Consider the following 23,272-nt stretch of genomic DNA (forward strand, 5'->3'; position numbering starts at 1 on the left):
AGTTACACATGGATTGTACACGCGTTTTATTCGGTCTTGCGCCGGCCATTCACTTTATCTGGCACGCCCCCCACCCCCGAGATCGATATTCGTCAGAACTTACCGTGGACGACCGTGTTCCCCTTAATTCCACTGCTCACTTCACGCCAAATCAGGCTACTGGGCTCAGCCGAAAGTGCCACTGTCGCAGTTCAGCGGGTAAGTACTTCAAGCGCACACCCAACGCGAGTTTGATACATTGCAGTCATTATGTGCTGACAAATGACCAATACAAGCCGCAACCCAAACAGTCGAGCCATCACCTTACTGGCAGCAACCCCGGTCCACCGATCCGAGCACATAAGAAAACACCTCACCGAGACGACACGTGTCGCGGGTTAGGCACTGGTGGCGGGGTCCCCATGGTGCACCTCTCCCACCTGACTGTCAATGCAAGAGGGGCACACGAATGCCCGAATAACAACACAACCATTTGACATCAACCACAGCAATGACTGGCACCATTTAACAACCCTCCGCGACCAGTGCGTCTGGCTTTAACCGGCAATGGCATCACGTGCGACGAGTCCACACTCGGACGGCTTTCCGTCCCAACCGAGCACCGACCACGTGTTCACCAAACCCGACCACTGCGCAGAACGCGCATCACCGGTGTACGCCACGTGCCACGCGTTCATGTGCGCCACGAAAACAGGACGGACAGGCGCGACCCCGGGTGAAAATCAAACAGACTGCAGGAACAACACCATTCGTTCTAGTGATTGGACGTCTGTTTATGGAATGGCTCCCGCCTGTCTGAATGCGGCACTTTGAGTGTTCGCCTCACAACCGTGCGCCACTGAGCTCACTTGGACTGTACCCGCTCGCCGAGGTCACCAGTCTCCGCGCCACCGGGGTCACCAGTCCCCCACGCCACCGCGGTCACCAGTCCCCCGCGACCCTGGGGTTACCAGCCCCGCACCTCCGGGGTCACCAGTCCGCACCTCCCGGGTCACCAGCCCCGCACCTCCATGATCACCAGTCCCCGCACCTCCCGGGTCACCAGTCCCCTGCGCCCCTGGGGTCACCAGCCCGGCCAGCGGCCCGGCTGGCAGTGGGCAGCCGGCTTGAAGACACCCCGCCGTCATACCAGGGATATGGCCGCGGGGTGTCTCACGGCTGTCCTTGTGTACAGCGGACTTCAGGCCGCGCCGCTAGAGGACCGACAGTGCGCCGGACCCGCGCGGCCGGGTCGCTGTGACGTCACATCGACGTCTTCTCTCCACCGCCTCTCTGCCCCTTGACGTCATGATGCCCTCACGCCAGCAGCTCCTGTTCGTCATCGGACTCGGCGGGCGTGACCCGGATCGTCTCGTAGACCTTGTTGGCCAGGTCGGTCATCTGGGTCTTAGCCTCGCGCAGCTCCTGCAACGGGCCGCATTACACACGTCAGAAAGCGCCATGCAGTCTGCCGTTTGGGATGGTCCCCTATACACATATGAATTATGAAGCCACTTGAGGTGCGGAGCGTCGCTTCACTTGGCTAGTTTCGACCGACTAAAAAGCATTGTTCAGAAACTATTTGGGTAACTGATCTCTATGCAGCTTCTTAAATCAGGAGCATGTCTTAACATTCCAGGAGATTAAATTAAGAGCATGATTGCACCCAGCTTTGCGTTCTTATAGCATACGCAGGTATGAGTAACTATGTTACCAACGACCATTCTCCATGCCAAACCATCCCCAAAGTCCACCTGTGGCGCTTTACAACTAGGCCCAATCCGTGTGTCCCACATTTTCCCTGTACGCGCAAAACAAACATCACCATCAGCTGCAAAACTACCCCCCCCCCCCCCACACACCTTCCCCGCCACAGCCCACCTCCCTGCTCTACCCTGCCTCCCCGATCACCCCCCCCCCCCCCCCCCACCTGTTGTGTGAGCCGGCGCGTGAAGAACGGCTTGAAGTACAGGTAGTCCCACTTGGCGAAACCGCGCAGCTGTGTCGGATTGGAGTTGGTGTCGCGCTCGTCCTCGGTCAGTTCGGAGAGATGCTCCGAGTCAATGGCCGCGCCCAGCTCGTGCGTCTTGCTCAGGTTCAGGTCGCGCTGGCGACGGCTGCGGCGGCGACGGCGTGTCCTACGGCAGCGAGTACAGAGAGCGCTCAGGCTGGGGAGACTCGGTGGACGGTGGCGCCGTCTGCGGTGACTGTAGAGCACGCTGCCGTGTGACAACACACAGTGGCGCCACCTCGCCACTATAAGCCACTGTTGGTCAACCAGGTGCGACGCACTCGCAGGACTCAGTGATGGTAAGACTGACCGGAGAAAAGTCGAGATTTCGCGTCTGACGGTTTTTAGGAGACGCGACGCACGTCGTCGCGAGCTTTTTATAGAGCGCGAGCGACTGCAGATACCATATGGCGCTCAGGGGCATGGCGCAAACGGCATTTGAACCCGGGCCTCCCACGTGGGAGGCGAAGACGCCTTTGTATCTGATGACGACGGACTTCATAGTGAAGGCTGTATAATCCAGCTGGCTATAACGTCGGCCCAAACGGTCAGCTTCACCGCTTGTGTGACGAAAAGGCTGGCATGCAACAACTCACAACGGCGGGTCGAACCGCCAGCCTCGGCCCGCATGCGAGGATCCGCAACCCCTGTTGGGTGTAACAAGCAGCTGAACTCTTCACCACACCGGCCGACAAAGACACTGGGACACGACGAGCTCACGCGTCGCCTGGCGCCGCACACCCCCGCCGGCGGCAGCGGAGCGCGCGCCGCACCTGAGGTCGTCGCTGAACCGGTCGGCGCTGAGGTACTTGAGCAGCGGCTGGGTGGCGCCGCCCAGCAGCAGTATGCTGCTCAGCACCACGATCAGCGTGGTGGTCACCAGCACGTGACGCTTCTCAGTGCCGAACTCCAGGTGCAGGCAGAGCGCGTAGGCGATGGCGCCGCGCAGGCCTGCCCGGGCCCAGGCGGCGTCAGGTGGTGAGGAGGGGAAGTGGAGGGGTCGGTGGCGGCGTCAGGTGGTGGGGAGGGGACGTGGAGGGGTCGGTGGCGGCGTCAGGAGGTGGGGAAGGGAAGTGGAGGGGTCGGTGGCGGCGTCAGGTGGTGGGGAGGGGACGTGGAGGGGTCGGTGGCGGCGTCAGGTGGTGGGGAGGGGAAGTGGAGGGGTCGGTGGCGGCGTCAGGTGGTGGGGAGGGGACGTGGAGGGGTCGTGGCGGCGTCAGGAGGTGGGGAGGGGACGTGGAGGGGTCGGTGGCGGCGTCAGGTGGTGGGGAGGGGACGTGGAGGGGTCGGTGGCGGCGTCAGGTGGTGGGGAGGGGACGTGGAGGGGTCGGTGGCGGCGTCAGGTGGTGGGGAGGGGACGTGGAGGGGTCGGTGGCGGCGTCAGGTGGTGGGGAGGGGACGTGGAGGGGTCGGTGGCGGCCGTCAGGTGGTGGGGAGGGGACGTGGAGGGGTCGGTGGCGGCGTCAGGTGGTGGGGAGGGGACGTGGAGGGGTCGGTGGCGGCGTCAGGTGGTGGGGAGGGGACGTGGAGGGGTCGGTGGCGGCGTCAGGAGGTGGGGAGGGGACGTGGAGGGGTCGGTGGCGGCGTCAGGTGGTGGGGAGGGGAAGTGGAGGGGTCGGTGGCGGCGTCAGGTGGTGGGGAGGGGAAGTGGAGGGGTCGGTGGCGGCGTCAGGTGGTGGGGAGGGGAAGTGGAGGGGTCGGTGGCGGCGTCAGGTGGTGGGGAGGGGACGTGGAGGGGTCGGTGGCGGCGTCAGGTGGTGGGGAGGGGACGTGGAGGGGTCGGTGGCGGCGTCAGGTGGTGGGGAGGGGAAGTGGAGGGGTCGGTGGCGGCGTCAGGTGGTGGGGAGGGGACGTGGAGGGGTCGGTGGCGGCGTCAGGTGGTGGGGAGGGGACGTGGAGGGGTCGGTGGCGGCGTCAGGTGGTGGGGAGGGGAAGTGGAGGGGTCGGTGGCGGCGTCAGGTGGTGGGGAGGGGACGTGGAGGGGTCGGTGGCGGCGTCAGGAGGTGGGGAGGGGACGTGGAGGGGTCGGGTGGCGGCGTCAGGTGGTGGGGAGGGGAAGTGGAGGGGTCGGTGGCGGCGTCAGGTGGTGGGGAGGGGAAGTGGAGGGGTCGGTGGCGGCGTCAGGTGGTGGGGAGGGGAAGTGGAGGGGTCGGTGGCGGCGTCAGGTGGTGGGGAGGGGACGTGGAGGGGTCGGTGGCGGCGTCAGGTGGTGGGGAGGGGACGTGGAGGGGTCGGTGGCGGCGTCAGGTGGTGGGGAGGGGACGTGGAGGGGTCGGTGGCGGCGTCAGGTGGTGGGGAGGGGACGTGGAGGGGTCGATTGGCGGCGTCAGGTGGTGGGGAGGGGACGTGGAGGGGTCGGTGGCGGCGTCAGGAGGTGGGGAGGGGACGTGGAGGGGTCGGTGGCGGCGTCAGGTGGTGGGGAGGGGACGTGGAGGGGTCGGTGGCGGCGTCAGGAGGTGGGGAGGGGACGTGGAGGGGTCGGTGGCGGCGTCAGGTGGTGGGGAGGGGACGTGGAGGGGTCGGTGGCGGCGTCAGGTGGTGGGGAGGGGACGTGGAGAGATCGGTGGCGGCGTCAGGTGGTGGGGAGGGGACGTGGAGGGGTCGGCGGCGGCGCATGGCGTGGGGGGGGGGGGGGACGCTGGTTGAAATGAAACAAATGATCGGGCTTGGTTTCAAGATCTTTTTCGCCGCAGTTCGGTACGATATTCATTGACATATCACACAGGTGTAACATTTAGGCCCTGTATAAAAACATCGGTGAGGAGCAAAATAAACCGCAAGGTACTGATCACAATCACCAGCAAACCACAAACTATCCCAACGCTCTCGACGCAAGGGTGGCCTAACTCGCATTGCGTCTCGCGCCCCACCTACCACTAAACCACATGATGGCCTGCATCTTCTTGGTGATTTTGTGCTCGCGGAAGTAGTTGACGAGCGCCGACAGTGGGAAGATGTTGAGGGCGCGGCCGAACAAGCACAACATCAGGGACCAGATCACGAGCGCAGGCTCCACCTGGTGGCCGAAGCTGAAGATGGCCATGCCCAGGTATGCGAACACGCACGTCTCTGAAACACGAGCACCGCCAGTGTTATCATAACTGGACCATATGCGATACATTGAAGGCTGTTTTTTATGTTGGCCTAGTTGTATTCTAATGGACTAAGCTTATTATACCGGACTATATTGTAACTCATAATTCGCGTTGCACACTGCATTTATGCTGACATCCAGCGGAAGTACAATAACCAAAAGCAGCACCGTGTGCTCATGGGGCTTCTGCCCCTTGAAGACAGCCAGGCGGACGACCATCAACGTGCACCCGGCGCGGAGGAGACCCGACGGCCTTCGGCTTCGACGGCTGTGCGTGCTCACCTGCCACGAAGGCCAGGGTGCGCATGGTCTGCTGCATGGTGATCTGCGTGACCGGCGACAGGTTGTAGTGGGTGTACTGCGACATGACGATGCCGCAGAACAGGATGGCCATGATGCCTGCGGGTGCAGACGACGTTACGTCATGTTACCGGGTGGGCGGACATGCATTACCCTCCAAAAACGGGCCGTTCTGGGAGGCACCTGATGCCAGCCACCTTGCAGCCATATTTGCACTTTCCTCCACAGCTTGCAAACCGTGCTGCTGCTTCGATGCCGAATAAAAAATACACATAGCAACTGTCGATCGGCTTTCGCTCCACTGCGACAAAAAGCGACCGCTGTTTATATTTGTCCTCGCCTCTTCGTCCTGTCACGCTATGGGCATCTAATAAATCATGCTCACGAAACAAATTTCAACTTCCTTAATTTTTCTCTGGCGCCGCAACAGTGAAGAAACATTGCGGCATAATACTGCGCCACTACCAAGCGCCGTGCCAACAGTCACGCCTGAGGCCGGCCAGTGTTAACAGGAGCGCAACGCACCCGATGGGCTCTGCGGCGCATCACAGCGCTAACAGCGCAGCTGCAGGAATAACTTAGCGACACCATGTAATCGGTAACCCAAAAGACACCAAGAGTTACATGAAATGTACCATGTTAAACATAAGGCGACAAAGGCCCGAACTTTGCAGCGAAGTCAAGAACTGCAACACAGGTGTTGTTTGTTATCTCGGTTTGCGAAGTAAGTAGTTTTCCAATCAGTGAGTGAGCGAGCGCTGTATGCCGAGGCCAGGTATTGCCGCGCACCCGGGTGAAGAGGGTCTCCCTGAAGGTATTCGCATAATAATTCCGAACGGTGCGGCAAGAGCGTGCCAAACTTTGCATAACTGTAGGCAAATGAATAGCGAATGTTTTGGTATAAAAAACCGAAGTACCCAGTCGGTAACCTATGACGCGGCAGTCAGGCCTACGCTCAGTCGCTAACCTATGACAGGGTGAAGTCAGGCCTAGGCTGTCAGCGAAGGCAATTTTGGGGAGGATCGTTCAGTCTTATGTTCCAACGGGGTCTTAGACGAAGCACATCTCTGATATAGTTTGTTAGGCAGTAACAGAATTGAATTTAAATTACAACAAATTCCATTGACCAAGGGTAGAGTATTGACGTTAGATCGAAGTCAAAACAAACTGCTTTGCTTAGGACGTTGCTGCATGACACGCAATTTAGTGCTTATTTTGGATATATCAATAGCAGGGACCGCAACAGACATCTATGGATTATTCAAAGGTCAGAAAAACCACTGACCAAAAATGATCCAGGTCAAGAGTTGTTTAGGAACATACTGCCAAGCATAATCTTTGACGCTTATTCAAATGAAAAATGAAACCCATCCCGTAGGATTTGGATTACCATGAACTTCTAAATGTCAAAGATTACTGACCTTAAATAAACACAGGTGGCCTTCTGCTTCGGACAGGCATATAGGTTTCACGCGGTTGCATGAGGATGCCTTTGGACACTGGACACCAATCTTAAGTTTGACCTTGTGTGACCTAATTTGACCCCAAGGTGACGGCCTATGAACCTCAGATTTTGACACTCTTCTTACTTCTCTTACAGGCCAACCCATCTTGGCAATTTGGTATCTCCAGCTCTCTAAATTTTTAAGACGTCAGGGGATTTAAATTCAACCCCTACCTAAGCAAAGGGTATTCAACCGACCACGCGGGTGCGTGTTAACATTGTTTTCAGTTGTATCAAACATTAACACCGTGCCATTAACTCCGTAGCACCGTGCCATATTATACCGACGTTGTATTACGCATCCACACCGTGCATAAAGGCACTGAAGTCGTTTTGGCTCAAAATCACACAAGTAGTCAATGTTTGCATTTGACTGCCGTTAAGACGCAAAGCAAAGTCCGTATCTGCTGATGCATATATTTTCAACCCCGTCGATATCCATATCACGCGGAAGCGATCCGCCCGCATCACAGGACTTGGGCGACTGCGATGTCCAGCGCTCGCTTCACCAGCTGTATTTCCTCGTCCAACAGATAGATGGCAGCGATGACCCTGATGCTCGGCGGGGGTGTCTTCACCTCCTGGTCCGCCAGATAACAGGCTGTTGTCAGAAGAACGCCTTCATCGCGTACCTGTAAAGCAGAACGGGACTTGTGTAAACTCCACCCAGCCTCCGTAACTTACAAACTCATCGGCATACGTATCAATAAGCGTTCAGGAAAGGCAGACAGCTTCGCAAACAACACTCATTTGTAGCCATGCAATCGCCGGCCCAACGGTTGGCAATGAGTTCATGTTCAGTGGTTAGAACACTGTTGCCATGACCCACGATGTCGACGATGCGCTGCAGCAGCTGCTGGTCGTCGCTCCGCTTGCCCCCGGACGTCGCCAGACGCAGGTGCTTGATGGGTGACTCGGGCACCCCCACCAGCTGTAGTCTGGCGGGCGGGGCGGGGCGGAGCGACGGTCAAGCCCTCATCGAGCAGCCAACAGCCGGCCACACCGCCGTCATTCCAGAACGCTACGTTTTCTCTTCGCATGCTTAACCGCGGAAATCCCGACAGACTGTTATCAATGAATGGTGTACCGCTGTTACTAATATTGGCAACAGAAATTCCAACTTTTACACTCAAACATGAATCACGAAACGCTGTGAAATGTCAGCTATTATTGGTTCCGGAAATCCCGACGAGCGTCTATACGTCAGTGTTTATCGCCAGACGCTCTTAATATCAGCTACTACCGGGCACGGAAAACCCGAATGTGTTGCTTTCGTGGAGCGTAACGCGGCCGCCAAGCACCCTTCGTAAGCGTGATAGTTGTCGGTGATATGCTCCCAACACCGTACCCCTCGACAGCAGAGAGGGCCATATGAAGCGTCTCGGACACGGTCCGCAGTCGTGACGTCATAGTGACGTCATTGTCGATGAGCTCCAGCGCCTTGGTGGCTGCCGAGGCCAGCATGGGCGGTAGTGATGCCGAGAACACATAGCCTGCCGTCGAGAACGGACACGAGTCACGGGCGGAGGTCGGCAGGACAAAGGGAAGCACGCAGACCGAACTGGTATGAGATGTGAAACGTAAGCAACGTTACCGACGCAACACTCGTGTTTCTTTCTCGCACAGAACAGCTACAACACTCCCTGTTACCAGCATGCCAAATGAGCAAGCTTGCGCACACACGAACAAGGCTGGCGGTCCTAACCCAGTCCGTTCAGTCTTTGGTGGTCGACCACGTGGTAGGAGCCGCTGGTGAAGCCGCCGCACGAGCCCAGAGCGTGCTCCAGAGAGCCGCATATCAGGTCCACATCGGTCACCTGTGTGGGGCCATTGGCCGTCACTTCAGACAGACGACAGCATACGGGCCGAGCGCACGTGGATGTACACGCCGGGCCTGAGCGCCGGTCTGGTCACGCGAGCGTTACGTCACGCCTCCACGGTACACCAGCCACACGTGGCGTCGCAGCACGCCCCCGTCACCGCCTACCAACGCCAACAGCACGTAACAGCACGTAGCATATGACGTAGAGAACCGGCAATATACCGTCAATGGGGTAGAATGTTGAAAATGGAGCTATTCTCTAATGACAAGTGTATGCAAGAGACTAATACCAATGCCCTATAGTGTAAAACGGTCCTCAGTTCTCTCCTGATCCACTGCCTCATATTAAACTACTCCGCACCAACTCAGCAGCGGTGTGAGGGACCCGGTGAGCGCACGGCCCTGTCTACCCCGTGCCACACCTTGATACTAGTGTTTGGTGACCCCGCAGCCCTGCCCGCTCTGCGCCGCACCTTAACGCCGAAGTGTTCGGTGAGCCCGCGGCCCCGTCCACCCCGTGCCGCACCTTGATACCAGTGTTTGATGACCCCGCAGCCCTGCCCGCCCCGCGCCGCACCTTGACGCCGAAGTGTTCGGTGAGCCCGCGGCCCCGTCCATCCCGTGCCGCACCTTGATACCAGTGTTTGGTGACCCCACGACTCTGCCCGCCCCGCGCCGCACCTTGACGCCGAAGTGTTCGGTGAGCCCGCGGACCCCTCCACCCCGTGCCGCACCTTGATACCAGTGTTTGGTGACCCCACGGCTCTGCCCGCCCCGCGCCGCACCTTGACGCCGAAGTGCTCGGTGACCCCGCGGCCCCGTTCACCCCGTGCCGCACCTTGATACCAGTGTTTGGTGACCCCGCAGCTCTGCCCGCCCCGCGCCGCACCTTGACGCCGAAGTGCTCGGTGACCCCGCGGCCCTGCTCGCCGAGCACACCGATGGAGACACTCTCGTCCAGGATGATGCGGATCTTGTGCCGCTGCGCCAGCGCTACCACTTCTGGCAGCGGGCAAATGTCGCCTGTGTTCATGTACAGGCCCTCCACCACAATGAAGAGGCGGGCGGCGGCTGGCGGCGGCTTCAGATCCTGCCGCAAGTCAGTCGAGAGTGCGGTCTGTAAGGCTTTGATCAGCGTTTAGCACGAACATACCACGCAATAATCTCACAAGAAACCGAACGCTGTTGCGACAGTCTAATGCAACGCGAAGGGCGAGCGTGACGATGCATTATTGCGTCAACAAACTAGCACTAGATCTCCAAGGCAAGGCTTAAAATCAGCTGCAGATAAGGGCCTGCCAAGCTAGCGTGTTGTTAGCCGAGGGCATTCGGGCAAGCAACAGTTCAAAGCGCTGGTTAGATACCCGCAGACCTTTTCAAGCTCGGTCATCAGCCTTGTTATCTGGCACTCAAGATCCTCCACGTCGTTATGCTTGAACCAGACTGTCTTGCTCTTGGATGCCTGAACGCCCTTCTGAATGGCAAAGTGAACCGACTCGTCCCTGAAAATGAAGGCAAACTCCTGCGGTCCAAAAACACGCAAATATACCGATACGGCTAGTTTCATGTTAAGTCCATGTTTGACAACCGCACATAGTGGCAACTACGCATGGCTGGCTTTGCAACGACGAGCCGCAATTCCGGCGAGACAAGCGGAGGGAGCCAAAATGGGACCAGCCTGGACGGATCTTCCTCGACGCGGAATCGGCCTGAACTGCGCACGTTTGCGCCGAGCATCGCCGTTCGGCCGGGATTTTTCCGCTATCGACCGCGAGTCACGCCTCACCGGACGAACTCACACGACCAGGACGTCACCGGGCTTGGCGTACGCCGGTATGGCTGAGCTCACGGTGGAGAAGCCAAGAGAGTAAATGGCCGTCTCCTCGGTGCCGAGGAACGCAGAGATGTGATGTTCCAACTCCAGGTGAACGTCTGGAGAGGCAGAGCGCGCAGGAGCGGCAATAGTGACCCATCTCAAGCTGATCGGTAGGGCTCCGCCAAGCCGTACGGACACCGCCATCTTGAATGTTGGGTGCTTTCTGCGACGTTGGCAACATTTTTCGACAGTATGTTTGGCAAAAGAACAAGGAAATGATAGAGTTAAAAATCATCGTCTGCATTCCTGCACTACACCTGCCATACGTGCACGTGCACTTAAGCACTTTTTCTCCCCGAACAGGTTTCCTGAGCAAACACTATGTGCCGTAGAGCCACGAGACATTGTTTCCCATTCCAAACATACGTCTTCCTCCCGACGTTTCGTTCCGTGAATGACGCAGGCCCTGATCCTCCATGGAACGATCGGATGATCCGTGGCTCAGCCACTGGCACAATTAAGCGAAAATGTCGTATGCCTGGCATTTGGCAACGAATAACACCATTGATCAACACAACGACGGCTCGAAAGACTACGTTTGAATAAACAAGTCATCCGTAACAATATGAGCAAAAAACGCGGCCGAAATAGCCACTATTTTAAGCTTCGTTTGAAACTCAGACGTATTACTTCTCCTGAGCTCATACCAATCACAGCATCTTACACCTATATGTCACCAAAGCTATCGTGCCATCTGGGAAAACACAAAATACAAGCTTCGGAATCCAATCTGAACCCCCAATCGCAAGCACATGACGCCGCAGCTAACCCGCACCCGGTGCACTCCCAGGGACACGTCGCCGCCACTGTCATGCACCGAGTGTAGGGGGTCCAAACGCTAGCCGGCCACGTACCGACCGTGCCGAAGAATGTGCGCGGCCCGCACGCGCCGACGCCGTACTTGCGCAGGGCGGCGACGCCGGCCGCCTCCACACTGGCGTCACCCACCATGCCCAGGTAGTTGTGGGAGGCCATGTTCAGCAGGTCCCGGCTCTTCACGCGCACGTACTTGCCAAGCTGGAGGGAGAGGTAAGAGCCTGAATGTCGCACCTTTTATGCTTATATTTTGTAAGCTGGGCTGAAGCCAAGACAACCCAGTACTGTGTCTGTATCTATACTTGGGCCGTGTAGATTCAGTAACCACAGGCTAAACGGTACTGACAAAAATAATACAGCCGTGCACGTGAGGCGGATGGCATAGTCAATGACGCCAAACCGTGACACCTCTGTGCAGGCCGAAGCAGTGCTGGACCGGAGGCACGCTGCCCAGCAGCAGCCATCTCCACCCGCACTGTACCGGCGGTGTGGAGCGAGGCACGCTGTCCAGCAGCAGCCGTCTCCACCCGCACTGTACCGGCGGTGTGGAGCGAGGCACGCTGTCCAGCAGCAGCCGTCTCCACCCGCACTGTACCGGCGGTGTGGAGCGAGGCACGCTGTCCAGCAGCAGCCGTCGCCACCCGCACTGTACCGGCGGTGTGGAGCGAGGCACGCTGTCCAGCAGCAGCCGTCTCCACCCGCACTGTACCGGCGGTGTGGAGCGAGGCACGCTGTCCAGCAGCAGCCGTCGCCACCCGCACTGTACCGGCGGTGTGGCGCCCCGGCGCCGGAGGGCACCGCTGTCCGCTCACCTTGCCGTCCACAATGACAGGGTTGAGGGCCGGGTGGTCGGCCGGGGTGGGTGGCACCAGAGGGTCCGGCACCCATGATCGGACCTTCTCCTGATCCTGCCGGGAAGGACGGGCGGGAGTGTCATACCAAGGGCAGCAGCAGAATATGAGCAAAATACCAGAATATGAAGATCATCAATATATGTGTGTGTATGTATATATATATATATATATATATATATATATATATATATATATATATATATTAATAACATCACAATATGAGCAGCGATGGAACGGCGTTTTACGCTTCAAGTACCGACTGCCAGGAAGTTTCACTTGCGGAACACTTGCTCACACTTAAACAGCAGCTGACTATGTTAGGTCATTTGGTGACTAAGCCCAGAGCCCGTTTAACGAAAATATGTTTTCTGAATGGTTCAAGCGAAGTGGGACCTCCATGGCGCTACTAGCCCACATGGAGGGAGGGGGACTGTGCTGAGCCAGGCTGCGCTGTGTTCCACGATGGTATAGCGAAGTTTTTGCCGAAGCTACCACGTAATTTATGAACATCGTGATTTTTATCAATACAAAAGACGTCAAAATACATCCTCAAAGTTGAGATTTTCAGTAAACAAACAACACGATGTCAAAGTATACCGATATGTATGGCAAACGTTCCTTCCTGACGGATCAACACGCCAAATCGGTACAGACGACATCAAAAACGCGCCCTGCGGAGCGCGGATCACCACAGCAATAGCTAACGCATGCGTGTACAGGCTTCCCAGCGAAATAGAAGATCTTTTTGAAAGCCCTTTGAACGCACACCGGCCTTTAACATGTTTCCCATAGGATTGACCATAGGATTAACCATAGGCCGAGCAACCAAGCAAGCAGGTAGAGCAGCAGCCATCCCGTCTAGGGCTTTGACGCTAACTCGCCGTTCCATTACTTGGTAGGATCACACCTCATTGCCCGCCCCGAGCCAGACCGGGGCGAGGCCGGCCGACGCCGAACAAAACCCGACATCCCGACCCCCCAGCACGTCACAAGACAGATCGCTGAGGCCGCGGCACTCAGTGCCACCATAAGAATACGTACATAAATACCAAGAGCTTACCTCAGCGCTCAGCTTCAGCACGGGATCGTCCATGGCCTGAGCGCGACGGGCACCGACACACCACCACCGGCGCCGACACCGAGAACCGACCAACGCGACGCGCACACTTGTCACTGATTACTGAGCGGCTGCTGCGCTTATGGCCGGCCGGGCGGCGGACACCTGGCCCCGGCGCGTAAACGGTCCGGTCCGCCGCCCCACGCCAGGCCAGGCCAGGCCGTCAGCGAACACTGGGTCGGGCCCAGCTGACGGCTCGGCTTCCGATAGCGCCGTGGGGGAGTCGCCAACGACCGGACCGGTTGGCTCTGGTCTCGGAGCAGCTTGGAATCCGCTCAATGAGGACCGCAGGACGGGACTCAGCGCTGTCGCGATTCGACGACAGTAGATAGACATTCGTTGGTACGAATGAAAGTCGTCAATGATTTGACACTCCGCGATAGCAAAATCGACAGAGAACGCGACGATTTAGAGTCGTGATTACTTTTTCATGGTCAAATGAAAAAAACAATGTGTGAGGCCAGATATAACCAATGTAAAAAGGGGCGGGTGTGAACCCAAAACACGATTTGCATTATAAGGGTACATAGAAAGCGGTCACCTTATCCACCTGTCACAGTTGTGCGGGTTGAACTCAAATACGGCCGCTGATTTAATGAACGTCTCTCCTGCTTCCGCCCACCTCCCTCTCTCCATCCATGCCCGCATATCATATCTGCGCCTCTGGCCTGTGTACAGCCCATCGTCTTGAAGACCAACTGCGCCTACCCCACCGCATGTGCACTGTTCACTCCAGAGCCGAGAGATTAACGTTCACACGTCACGCGTACAGCCAACATCCAGCCCCCGCTCCCGCCTGGCCAGCGCACAGCCAGCTGCCCTCACTCACCGGACAGGTGAACGCCCTCGGCCAGGCCGTACGGCGCGTACGTGAAGATCAGCATCATGGCGAACTCGAGGCTGGGGTTGTTGCGCAGGTCGACATGCTTGAAGAGCAGGGCGGCCAGCAGCGCACTGACAGCGCCCAGCGCCGCCGACGCCACGAACATGAAGCAGAACCTGCCAACGCCGTGCAGCAACGCCTCCGAGGACGACATATGCGCCATGGCCGGCGAGTCGGACTCCAGCACCGTGCTGCGGCGAGAGCGGGCAGTGTCGGTCTCGCCGGGCTAGCCGACACGCCGAGCGGGTACACGGGCACGTGGGGTCAACAACGGGTCAGTGATGGGCAGGGTTTGTCGAAGGTACTGAAATCCTATCTGGTTCCAACACAATGATCTTGACTGGAGAAGAAAAACGTCTTTGATATCAATAAACCCATGCTACACGCAAAAAAAACGATGGCGCCGATTATACTTTGCTTGGAACAACCATCTCACTGCTTCAACGCCCAACTACAAACAAGGGGAATATTTTGCACCATCTCACAGACAACTCCCTTCGGACAGGGTTAAGTCGGGAAGACATGGAACGACTTTGCCTCGCACATGAGGCGGCAAAACAGCATCCTTTCCATTCGTTCTATGGCCGGACAACACCTTATTCCGGCGGTCGTCGTGCGTCTATCACCTTATCACAAGATCGACCACGTTGACGAACCACGAGGCCTGCGTGCTGATGCCGTAGTGTAATACTGTCTCGGAAAGTGCCGGCTCTACCCGCACACGCTCCAATGAGCGCTTGCATGTCGCGTCGTGTCAGGCAGCCCGCGAGCTCATGCTGCTCCATCCCCAGCCAGACAACCACAACACGTCCAGCGGATTATCTGCGCACCACTGGCGTTCGAGGCCCACATGAACGAGCCACTGATCTACCACCAAGCCCCAATCGTCACTGTCTTTACGGCCACCTTCCAGGAGGCACTGGGTGACCCAGTGGTCGACGCACCATGCTTCACTTTGGAATCATGACAGAATGTTTTGCAAGGATGGCTCCAAGATGCACTTGCGGTGTTCTTGCCGAGCGTAGTTGCCTCCGTGGACACCGACCCCACCATTCCTATAAATCCAATCCATCTCAACAACTTACCATAATATTAACGTGAGACCTCAACACAACAAGCTGAGCCACGACCATACAGCAACCTCATCCCACACCCCCTCGCTGCCCAGTCCCAAACCAGAGCCCTCACGTGGTCAGCACAATGGCGACGGCGTCGTTCAGGATCGACTCGCCGAACACCAGCATGTTCAGCACCGGGTCCACGTCGAGGGCGTTGAAGATGGCCAGCGTGGCCACCGGGTCGACGGCCGAGATGAGGGAGCCGAACGCGAAGCTCTCCACGAAGGACAAGTGGTAAGCCACGTCTGCCTGGCGAGGCGGGAGAGCAGGACGGGCAGGTGAGATGGCAAGCAGGACCGGCTGCAGGTCGGCACAGCTCGCTTTTCATGGACAAACCTGGCACAGCGCCTCTGACTATTGCAAAAACCAGCCCAGCACGTTCGGCTGCGCGTTCGGCTGGCGAAGGCCACGAGTCCGATCGGGTGATCCGGTCAGTACAGTTTCCAGGGCGAAGCTGGCTCCGTATGCCGAGCTAGCAAAACGGACGACACACGGCAGGTTACTGGCAAAGAAACGAATGTCGGCACAACGGCGCTGTTGATCTGATGACAGCATAGGAGGGCGGCTCGAGTCAGCCAAATTACCGGCATTCAGCCACGATGTCGTGGCCCGGTGCCGCATGCAGCACACCGGCCGGTCTCCGTGCAACAACAGCACCAGCGTCACCTGTGGCGTCACACGGACCAGTTGTGAGGCATCTGTGCCCAGACGCGCGGCCACGGTCGCCAAGTCAGCTCACCAGGCCCAGCAGGTAGACGCCGCCGCCGACCACCAGGGCCGAGATCAACGTGCCGAACACGGCGAACACCATGATGGAGCCGAAGTTCTGGAAGAAGTTGCCCTGCGCCCAGATGAGCGTGTCAGCATAGCTGCACCTCCAGTCCGGCAGCCTGCTAGGTGTATCGAGGTTATATCAAATGTGGTGGAAGCACATACCTCTTCACATCAACTATGGGTTAGGCCTGACTTCAAATAATAATAGCCAATTAATAACATTTTTTCGCACGATACGCCCTTCGTATTGTTACGGCGGAAATAAACGTAAAGACGTTATGTTGTAAACTGATAGACTCTGTGGTTTCTAAAGGATTCTGATCAAGATAACGGAATTTGTGTACCTGAGTGTTATCGTATATTTACCATATGCTTTATAAAATATGTAATATGATCATTGACTGACAAGGTGTGTGACGATACTATCCCATCATACATCTGTGTACGTACATGCATGTCACGGATGTGAAATGTGAGCGATCATCCCATCCGCGCTGGACCAAATGCAGCGGACACTGGAAGACCGCGCAGAGAGCGCGGCATTTTGGGGAGGTTCAGCGCTCGCAGCCCACTGTGGCCGGCCATATTGGTCGACTGATGGGCGCAAAATGGCCTTGGCAGTAGACATACCCTTAAACTCCATCAACAACACCAAATGATTGAGTGACAGCAGCCCGACATAACATTACGGGAGCAAAATCGAGCACGCTACGCAAGCGAAGCTTCTTATAGAAGGGTGAAGCAGACATTGGGCTTGTTCGCTTCTGCCAGCACAGACAAGAAATCCCACGACGGCAAGGCACGTGGGCGTTTGTTGCGCAAGGTCCTATCATCGGCGTTACACCGATGACGTGGATCGCGTGCCGCTCCCGTCTTAACCGCACGAGACATACGGCGCAGGCGAAGGCCACAGTCCCGTCTGTGCGCTCCACCAATGCGCTCGTAGAACCTACACGAAAACAGGAAATGCTCGCAGGACCTGTGCAGGCAGTTAAATGTGCACAGCGTCACCTGTGCCTGAAGGCAGAATGCTTACGGCGGAGCGCGGACTTCAAGCTCTCCCTTCCTCGGACCCCGACCCCAAAACGGCCACCCGAAACCATACGGACAGGACGCAAATCGAGAGAAGGGTCGCGCGGTGATCGCGGCTGTGGCAGAGCCCTACCTTGTGCAGGTTGTATCCGGACTCGAAGATAATCGGCGGCAGCAGCACCAAGAAGAAGACAGTCGGGGAGAACGCCTCTTCTCTCTGAAAACGACCGAACACGTCAGCCTGACACGGCATTGGAGGTCGGCCACACCGCTGCAGCGGCATAGCTGGCTCGAATAATCTCCGCGAAAGCGGGCGCAAAAGGCGGAGAACAGCTATGAAGACCTATGCCCTTACCTTGCTAAAATTCGTGTTAACACGCGGATACGCAGAACCGATACCTTCCAGAACTGGTCGGTCACTAAGCCGCGTTTTAAGTGATATCCAATCCACGCCCAGAATATCCGAAATGTCACCATTCAAAGAATCAACTTTCAGTTTCGCTGTCTCGGGGAGAGGGGATGAAGCCATTAAGTCATGTAGTACGGAGCATTACGGGCCCAGGACAAGCACACTCGGTCTCAGTCACGGGGACGAAATCAGACTTTTAGCTTCAACGTCAAATCCGAAGCACAGACAATGGACATGACGTCGAAGTCGAAGCTTAAGCCAGTGGCTTTGAGCTTTGGCCATATGGAACCGAAAACGAGACCAATGGCTTCGCATTCCTAGAACCTTAAGCCGAGTCCGAGGCCAGTAGCTTCGAGCTTCGCACACGCCAAGCCGAAGCCGACGTCAGCGACTTCGAACGCAAGAAACGCGACGCGAATGCCGGATAAATTAGTTAAAAATCAGAAGGCCGACGGTGCAACCGACCCTACGTGCACCACTAATTTGCTGAACCAGACCAGTTACGCGTACTCACCTGCTTGTCGGCCACACTACGGTCTGATCCCCGCCGTGACGGTGCGGCGGCCTGACTCTCACCTGCCAGTCGGCTTCAGTCTGACCATAGCCGTGACGGTGCGGCGGCCTGACTCTCACCTGCCAGTCGGCTTCAGTCTGACCCCAGCCGTGACGGTGCGGCGGCCTGACTCTCACCTGCCAGTCGGCTTCAGTCTGACCCCAGCCGTGACGGTGCGGCGGCCCGACTCTCACCTGCCAGTCGGCTTCAGTCTGACCACAGCCGTGACGGTGCGGCGGCCCGACGCTCACCTGCCAGTTGGCCACATTCCGGCCTCGGTCTGATTCCAGCCGTGACGGTTCGGGAGCCCGACTCTCACCTGTCAGTCGGCCACACAGCAGTCTGATCCCCGCCCTGACAGTGCGGCGGCCTGACTCTCACCTGCCAGTCGGCTTCAGTCTGACCCCAGCCGTGACGGTACGGCGGCCCGACTCTCACCTGCCAGTCGGCTTCAGTCTGACCCCAGCCGTGACAGTGCAGTGGGTCGACTCTCACTTGCCAGTCGGCCTCAGTTTGACCCCAGCCGTGACAGTGCAGCAGCCCGACACTCACCTGCCAGTCGGCTTCAGTCTGACCCCAGCCGTGACGGTGCGGCGGCCCGACTCTCACCTGCCAGTCGGCCACGCCGCTCTTGGAGAGGATCAGCAGCACGAGGCCGATCAGGGCGCCCAGGAAGACCACCGCCACGCTCTCGGGCAGGTAGCGGAGCTTGGAGCCGATCATGTAGTGGATCATCAGGATACACAGCGCTGGAGCGAAGGCGCCGCCGGTTACGTGCGGCTCGCTGCAATGGTGAACTGGGTTCCAGGACGACGGCGAGACCGGACACGACACCGGGGCAAAAAATGCTTAGCGAGGGCACCATCAGGAGACACTGTAACGTGACAAACAGTGTGTAGCTGGCGTCTCTCTCGTGGACGCGGGCATTGACTGAGTGGTGATTATAGTGATGTAGTCTGTTGCTAAGAAGTTACTCAAAAATAGGTAACGAAACCTTTGCAAGTAAAAATGGCACCTACAAGTGATGCAATAGCAGAACAGCAGTCAAATTTTCCCAAATAGAATGCACAGTTTGGACATTGCAAGACAAAGAAGTATTTTGGCAGAGTATGGCAGATTACCCAATATGGCGAGCACGAAAAAGATGGACATTGAGTTGAGATGCTCCTCTTCAGCTGCCCCTGCCTCTGGCAAAATGTCTGCAGCGTCCAGCGTCTTGTTCTCCCTGGGGACAGCAATGGCATTGTACTGACCATATGATGCCTGGTCTCAACCTGACAGTCAACCTACTCTCAACCTGGTGGAAAGCCTAAAGGATTTGCATGAAGGCTGGGCCAGCCACAGCCACCTTAGAATTCCTCTTAAAGCTGCCAATTTCATGTGCCCAGGTCCACATTTATGCTCCGATGAAATGATAAGTAGGCGTAACCCTTCCTCCACGCCCTTACATGACCCCTCCCTTTCTTTGGCACCTCACACCCCTCACCACGCTCACTTGGCCTTCTCCGGCGGGGCGGCCTTCGCCGTAGCGGGCGTCGATGCCCCGGCCGCCACCTCTGTGCCATTCGAGGCATTCCTCGGGGGCGGCGGCGCCGGTACAGCGTTTTCATTCACCAGCTGGTTTAGGGGGATGCTGGGATCGCTGAGGTCCGGCGCGGTCGGCGGGCGGGTGCTGGCTGCCGGCGGTGCCCGGGATGGTGTGGTCGACACCAAAGAGGCAGATGATTGGCCCGCACATAGTGATGTCAGAGGCAGGGCCAGCAGCAGGCTGGTCAGCAGGCTGGTGTATGACAGTTCCTTCATTGTTGCAGTGCAGCCCAGCAGTTTGCGATGTACTGGGCCTTGTGTCAATAATTTTCTGAAACAGACAGTATATATGTAAATGTGTTACTTGATGTGTAACACTTTTTGCCTCCTTCCAGGCAAAAATTGGTTCCAACCATGCATTAGCCCACCTATGTAGGATAGCATATTTGGATGGAAAACATTCCAATGCCTGTAAATTATTTGGAAGGGTGTGTTCAATGTGAACTCACCCACACTATGCATGCACAAACTTTTAAAGCATGTTGTTTCAAACAGCACAGAAGATGATAAAGTGTTGCAGCTGCAGTAAATGACATTACAATAATTTGGCCACAACACTTGGGAAAGAGAAATATCAATGATTAAAAAGCATCATCATAACCATGCATTTTTGTGTGATATTTGCAAGCTTTCTGGCAGTGACTGACTGCCTGTTTAACAAAAAAAAAAATGACCTGGATACAGCATGATCACTTGAAGCTGGCCATCTTGAAACAAGTAAAAGAAACTTTATTATAAACAAGCAGAGTGTGGATGTTGAATCTCATAGCTGACAATAGTAGCATGATCACAGCATTGGAGGCCCTGTAACATGGCCAAGTGTACATGTGCATGCGCACAAGTACGTGAAACTAAGGGTCATGCAGCTGAACACTAAGGAAAGACTATGGCGTGTGTAAACGCAGACTCGGGATGTTCCGGAGCATGCCGGGTTTGTGCCATGTCGCAATGACATTTGGAAGTCGACCACAAACCTTTGGAAAAAGTATGCGATGCAATTAGTAGCGGACCTCAAGAAAAAGCCCAAGGCCTTGTGGGGGTACACTAACTCAAGACTATGCACAAGATGCGGGGTGAAAGACCTTCTTGACAATGGTCCAGTGTCAACAAACAGCGGCAAAGGAAAAGCCAATGTCCTCTGTAAATTATTTGTCAGTGCTTTCACGGATGAAGGGACTAATGTCATGTTTGTGATGCCTTGCAACTTTACGGGACCATTTCTGGATGACGTGGACATCTCCACACAGGCGGCAGCAAAGAAATTGGCTGAAGACCTCTGAAGCCCTCCAGCGCCCTGAGCCACTCGATATCCACCCAAGACTTCTTCTTGAGTCCGCAGATGTCCTGGTAGCACCCCTTAGCACAGACAGTCTCCGGCGAGCTACTGCCCCATAAGTCTTACTGCCATTCCGTCCAAGATGCTCGAACCTTACATCAGAGATGCCCTAATTAATCACTTCTTGGAGTCTGGACTTCTTCATGCAGCCCAGCATAGGTCTCTCACAAAGCGGTCCTGTATCACCCTGTTATTAGAAGTAATGGAAGATTGGAATGCTGCGGTAAAGGATGGAGACCCGGTGGTCGTGGCATACCTGGCCTTCAGCAAAGCCTATAACATTGTGCCTCATAACCATCTGCTCTTCACACTCCATGCTTACAGTGAGAGGCAACTTGCTGTGCTGGATTAGGGCTTTCCTTACCTGCCAGATGCACAGAGGGGGTCCAGGGCTTGTCAGATTGTGGGAAGTCGGATTGGATCGACTAGTCAGTGGTGTCTCGCAAGGATCAATGCTGGGACCAACACTAATCATAATCTTTGTTAATGACCTGCCAGAACAAGGGAGAAGCGTGGTCGAGGTGTTCCCGGATGACACCAATGTCTTTTTTCCTGTCGGGAGGCCTTTGACTGACTCACCTCTGCAGGTTGACCTCAATGCCCTAATCAAGTGGCCAAAGGAGTGGCTGCTCCCCCTTAGTGCATCAAAGTGCAAAGTAACGCATATCTAGCACTGCAACCCGACAATGACCTACTCCTTGAAGGCACCAAAATTGGGGTCAGTCCAGGGAGAAGAACCTGGGAATCTTCATGGATTACAGGCTCAAGTTCCACATGCAGATGACCAATGCAATCTCCAAGGCCAACCACATGTTGCCATCATGAGGCAGTCTTTTGCCAAAACAAATGTTCATATGTTGCCATTGCTCTTAGTACATCTGTACTGCTTCTTAGTACATCCCTGCTTGGAGTATGGCAATGTCATCTGGGGCCCATTCTGCAAATTGGACCAGAAGCGGCTGGAGCTCGCTCAGCGACGAGCTACCCTTGTTGTCTATGAAGTACTGGCCATGCCCTGAATGGTTTAGGCTCGTCCAGTTGCCCTCCCTGTACTGCCATTGTCATAGGGAAGACATGGTTACAATATACCAGCTGTTTCATGGAGGTATGTCACTGTGGGAAGAGGAGTTCCTGATAAGACATAACTGGAGGTGATAAGAGAACACCCATGAAAACTGAGGAAGCCTCCAGCTAGGCCTCATGTATGTCATAATTCACTCAGCACACATGTTGTCAACAGTTGGTACCCTCTTCCATACCCTGTTGTGTTGTCAACGTCAATTGAATAGTTCAAGCCTAGGCTTGATATGCACTGGGCAGACATGTATGACATTCCATGCTGAATTTACCCATAATTTGAGACTGGTTACTGGACTGGAAGCCTGAGTAGACCTGGAATGACATGCCTTGCTGCTTTTTGTAATTCCCAATCACTATAGGGTAAGGTAAGGTAAGGTAAGGTAAGGTAAAGTAAGTGGAGGACAAAGGGGATGGTGACCCCATGCCCCGTACCAAGGGATATATAACATACATGAGGCAATGTCACTGGGATTCCATTTTTACCTGGCTGACTTCATTCCTTTTGGGTAGATACACAGCATACGATTTTAAGGTTTCCCAGGTAGTAGACATCTTAATAGGCATGCAACCCAGACAAATCGACTGAACAACTCGTATGCACACAGGCACCAGTACGGCATCTACTTACCTTGACCAGTGATCAAGATTAAGAAGCACGACCGCACGTCGCACCAACAAACTTTTAAGCTCGGAGATGCACTTCCATGTACGGGCCGTGACACACACGACGCATTTTAATTTAAGAGGCACTACGGGAAAGCATCATTTTCGCAAAGATCGTTTTCAGTCATCATCGGCACATATTTTTGCGACGGAAGGCAGCGTGCCGCCTCGTACTGTGATGGCATGGACAGATGTAAGACTGTTGATATGGGGGGCTACCACTATTTAGAAGACAAAACAGAATTATAACCTTGAAATCATAGTAGTGGACAAACTATTCAATTACGGTATAATTAGACCAAAGCTTATATAAATTTTGAAAACTATGGAGATCCGTGGACTTAATTTCAAAAACTCTGTCTCAATTAGTTGCTCAAGTAAAAAAGTCCCTTAAAGTGTTAGTAAACGTTGCACACCATTACTATGCCACATCAACTTGCACAACAACGGCGCACAATAACACT

General features: G+C 55.9%; 2 protein-coding genes across 2 annotated transcripts; both read right to left on the bottom strand.

The window, feature by feature from the left end:
• Nucleotides 1-13: 13 nt before the first annotated feature.
• On the bottom strand, nucleotides 14-23,016 carry LOC119105688 (sodium/hydrogen exchanger 8). The gene is made up of 13 exons (XM_037229159.1): nucleotides 22,774-23,016; nucleotides 19,638-20,000; nucleotides 19,264-19,367; nucleotides 18,752-18,891; nucleotides 17,314-17,397; nucleotides 16,114-16,215; nucleotides 15,445-15,623; nucleotides 14,203-14,447; nucleotides 5,367-5,483; nucleotides 4,865-5,059; nucleotides 2,764-2,941; nucleotides 1,910-2,117; nucleotides 14-1,404 (listed from the first exon to the last, which is right to left on the bottom strand). The coding sequence occupies exons 2-13, from the start codon at nucleotides 19,943-19,945 to the stop codon at nucleotides 1,297-1,299; spliced, it is 1,968 nt and encodes a 655-aa protein (XP_037085054.1). The 5' UTR covers nucleotides 19,946-20,000; nucleotides 22,774-23,016; the 3' UTR covers nucleotides 14-1,296.
• LOC119105689 (serine palmitoyltransferase 1) lies at nucleotides 6,741-13,397 on the bottom strand. The gene is made up of 10 exons (XM_037229160.1): nucleotides 13,317-13,397; nucleotides 12,215-12,310; nucleotides 11,441-11,603; nucleotides 10,510-10,642; nucleotides 10,083-10,212; nucleotides 9,600-9,800; nucleotides 8,594-8,705; nucleotides 8,237-8,381; nucleotides 7,718-7,826; nucleotides 6,741-7,520 (listed from the first exon to the last, which is right to left on the bottom strand). Exons 1-10 carry the CDS (start codon nucleotides 13,347-13,349, stop codon nucleotides 7,356-7,358), a joined length of 1,287 nt encoding a protein of 428 aa, XP_037085055.1. The 5' UTR covers nucleotides 13,350-13,397; the 3' UTR covers nucleotides 6,741-7,355.
• Nucleotides 23,017-23,272: the final 256 nt, after the last annotated feature.

The sequence above is a fragment of the Pollicipes pollicipes genome, unplaced genomic scaffold (genome assembly GCF_011947565.3).
Source record: "Pollicipes pollicipes isolate AB1234 unplaced genomic scaffold, Ppol_2.1 Scaffold_6138;HRSCAF=7277_pilon_pilon_pilon, whole genome shotgun sequence".
Lineage (NCBI taxonomy): Eukaryota > Metazoa > Arthropoda > Thecostraca > Pollicipedomorpha > Pollicipedidae > Pollicipes > Pollicipes pollicipes.

Excerpts from the sequence above, each read along its gene's own strand:
- LOC119105688 (XM_037229159.1), bottom strand. The coding sequence starts at position 19,945 with ATGAAGGAACTGTCATACACCAGCCTGCTGACCAGCCTGCTGCTGGCC. Across the intron at positions 15,624-16,113 it reads GCGTCTACCTGCTGGGCCTG|GCAGACGTGGCTTACCACTT; the intron begins GTGAGCTGACTT and ends CCGCCTCGCCAG. Across the intron at positions 14,448-15,444 it reads GTCGCCATTGTGCTGACCAC|CACGGTGCTGGAGTCCGACT; the intron begins GTGAGGGCTCTG and ends CTCTCGCCGCAG.
- LOC119105689 (XM_037229160.1), bottom strand. The coding sequence starts at position 13,349 with ATGGACGATCCCGTGCTGAAGCTGAGCGCTGAG. Across the intron at positions 8,382-8,593 it reads CCAAAGACTGAACGGACTGG|GCTATGTGTTCTCGGCATCA; the intron begins GTTAGGACCGCC and ends TCTCGACGGCAG. Across the intron at positions 7,521-7,717 it reads TGCAGCGCATCGTCGACATC|GTACGCGATGAAGGCGTTCT; the intron begins GTGGGTCATGGC and ends TCTGCTTTACAG.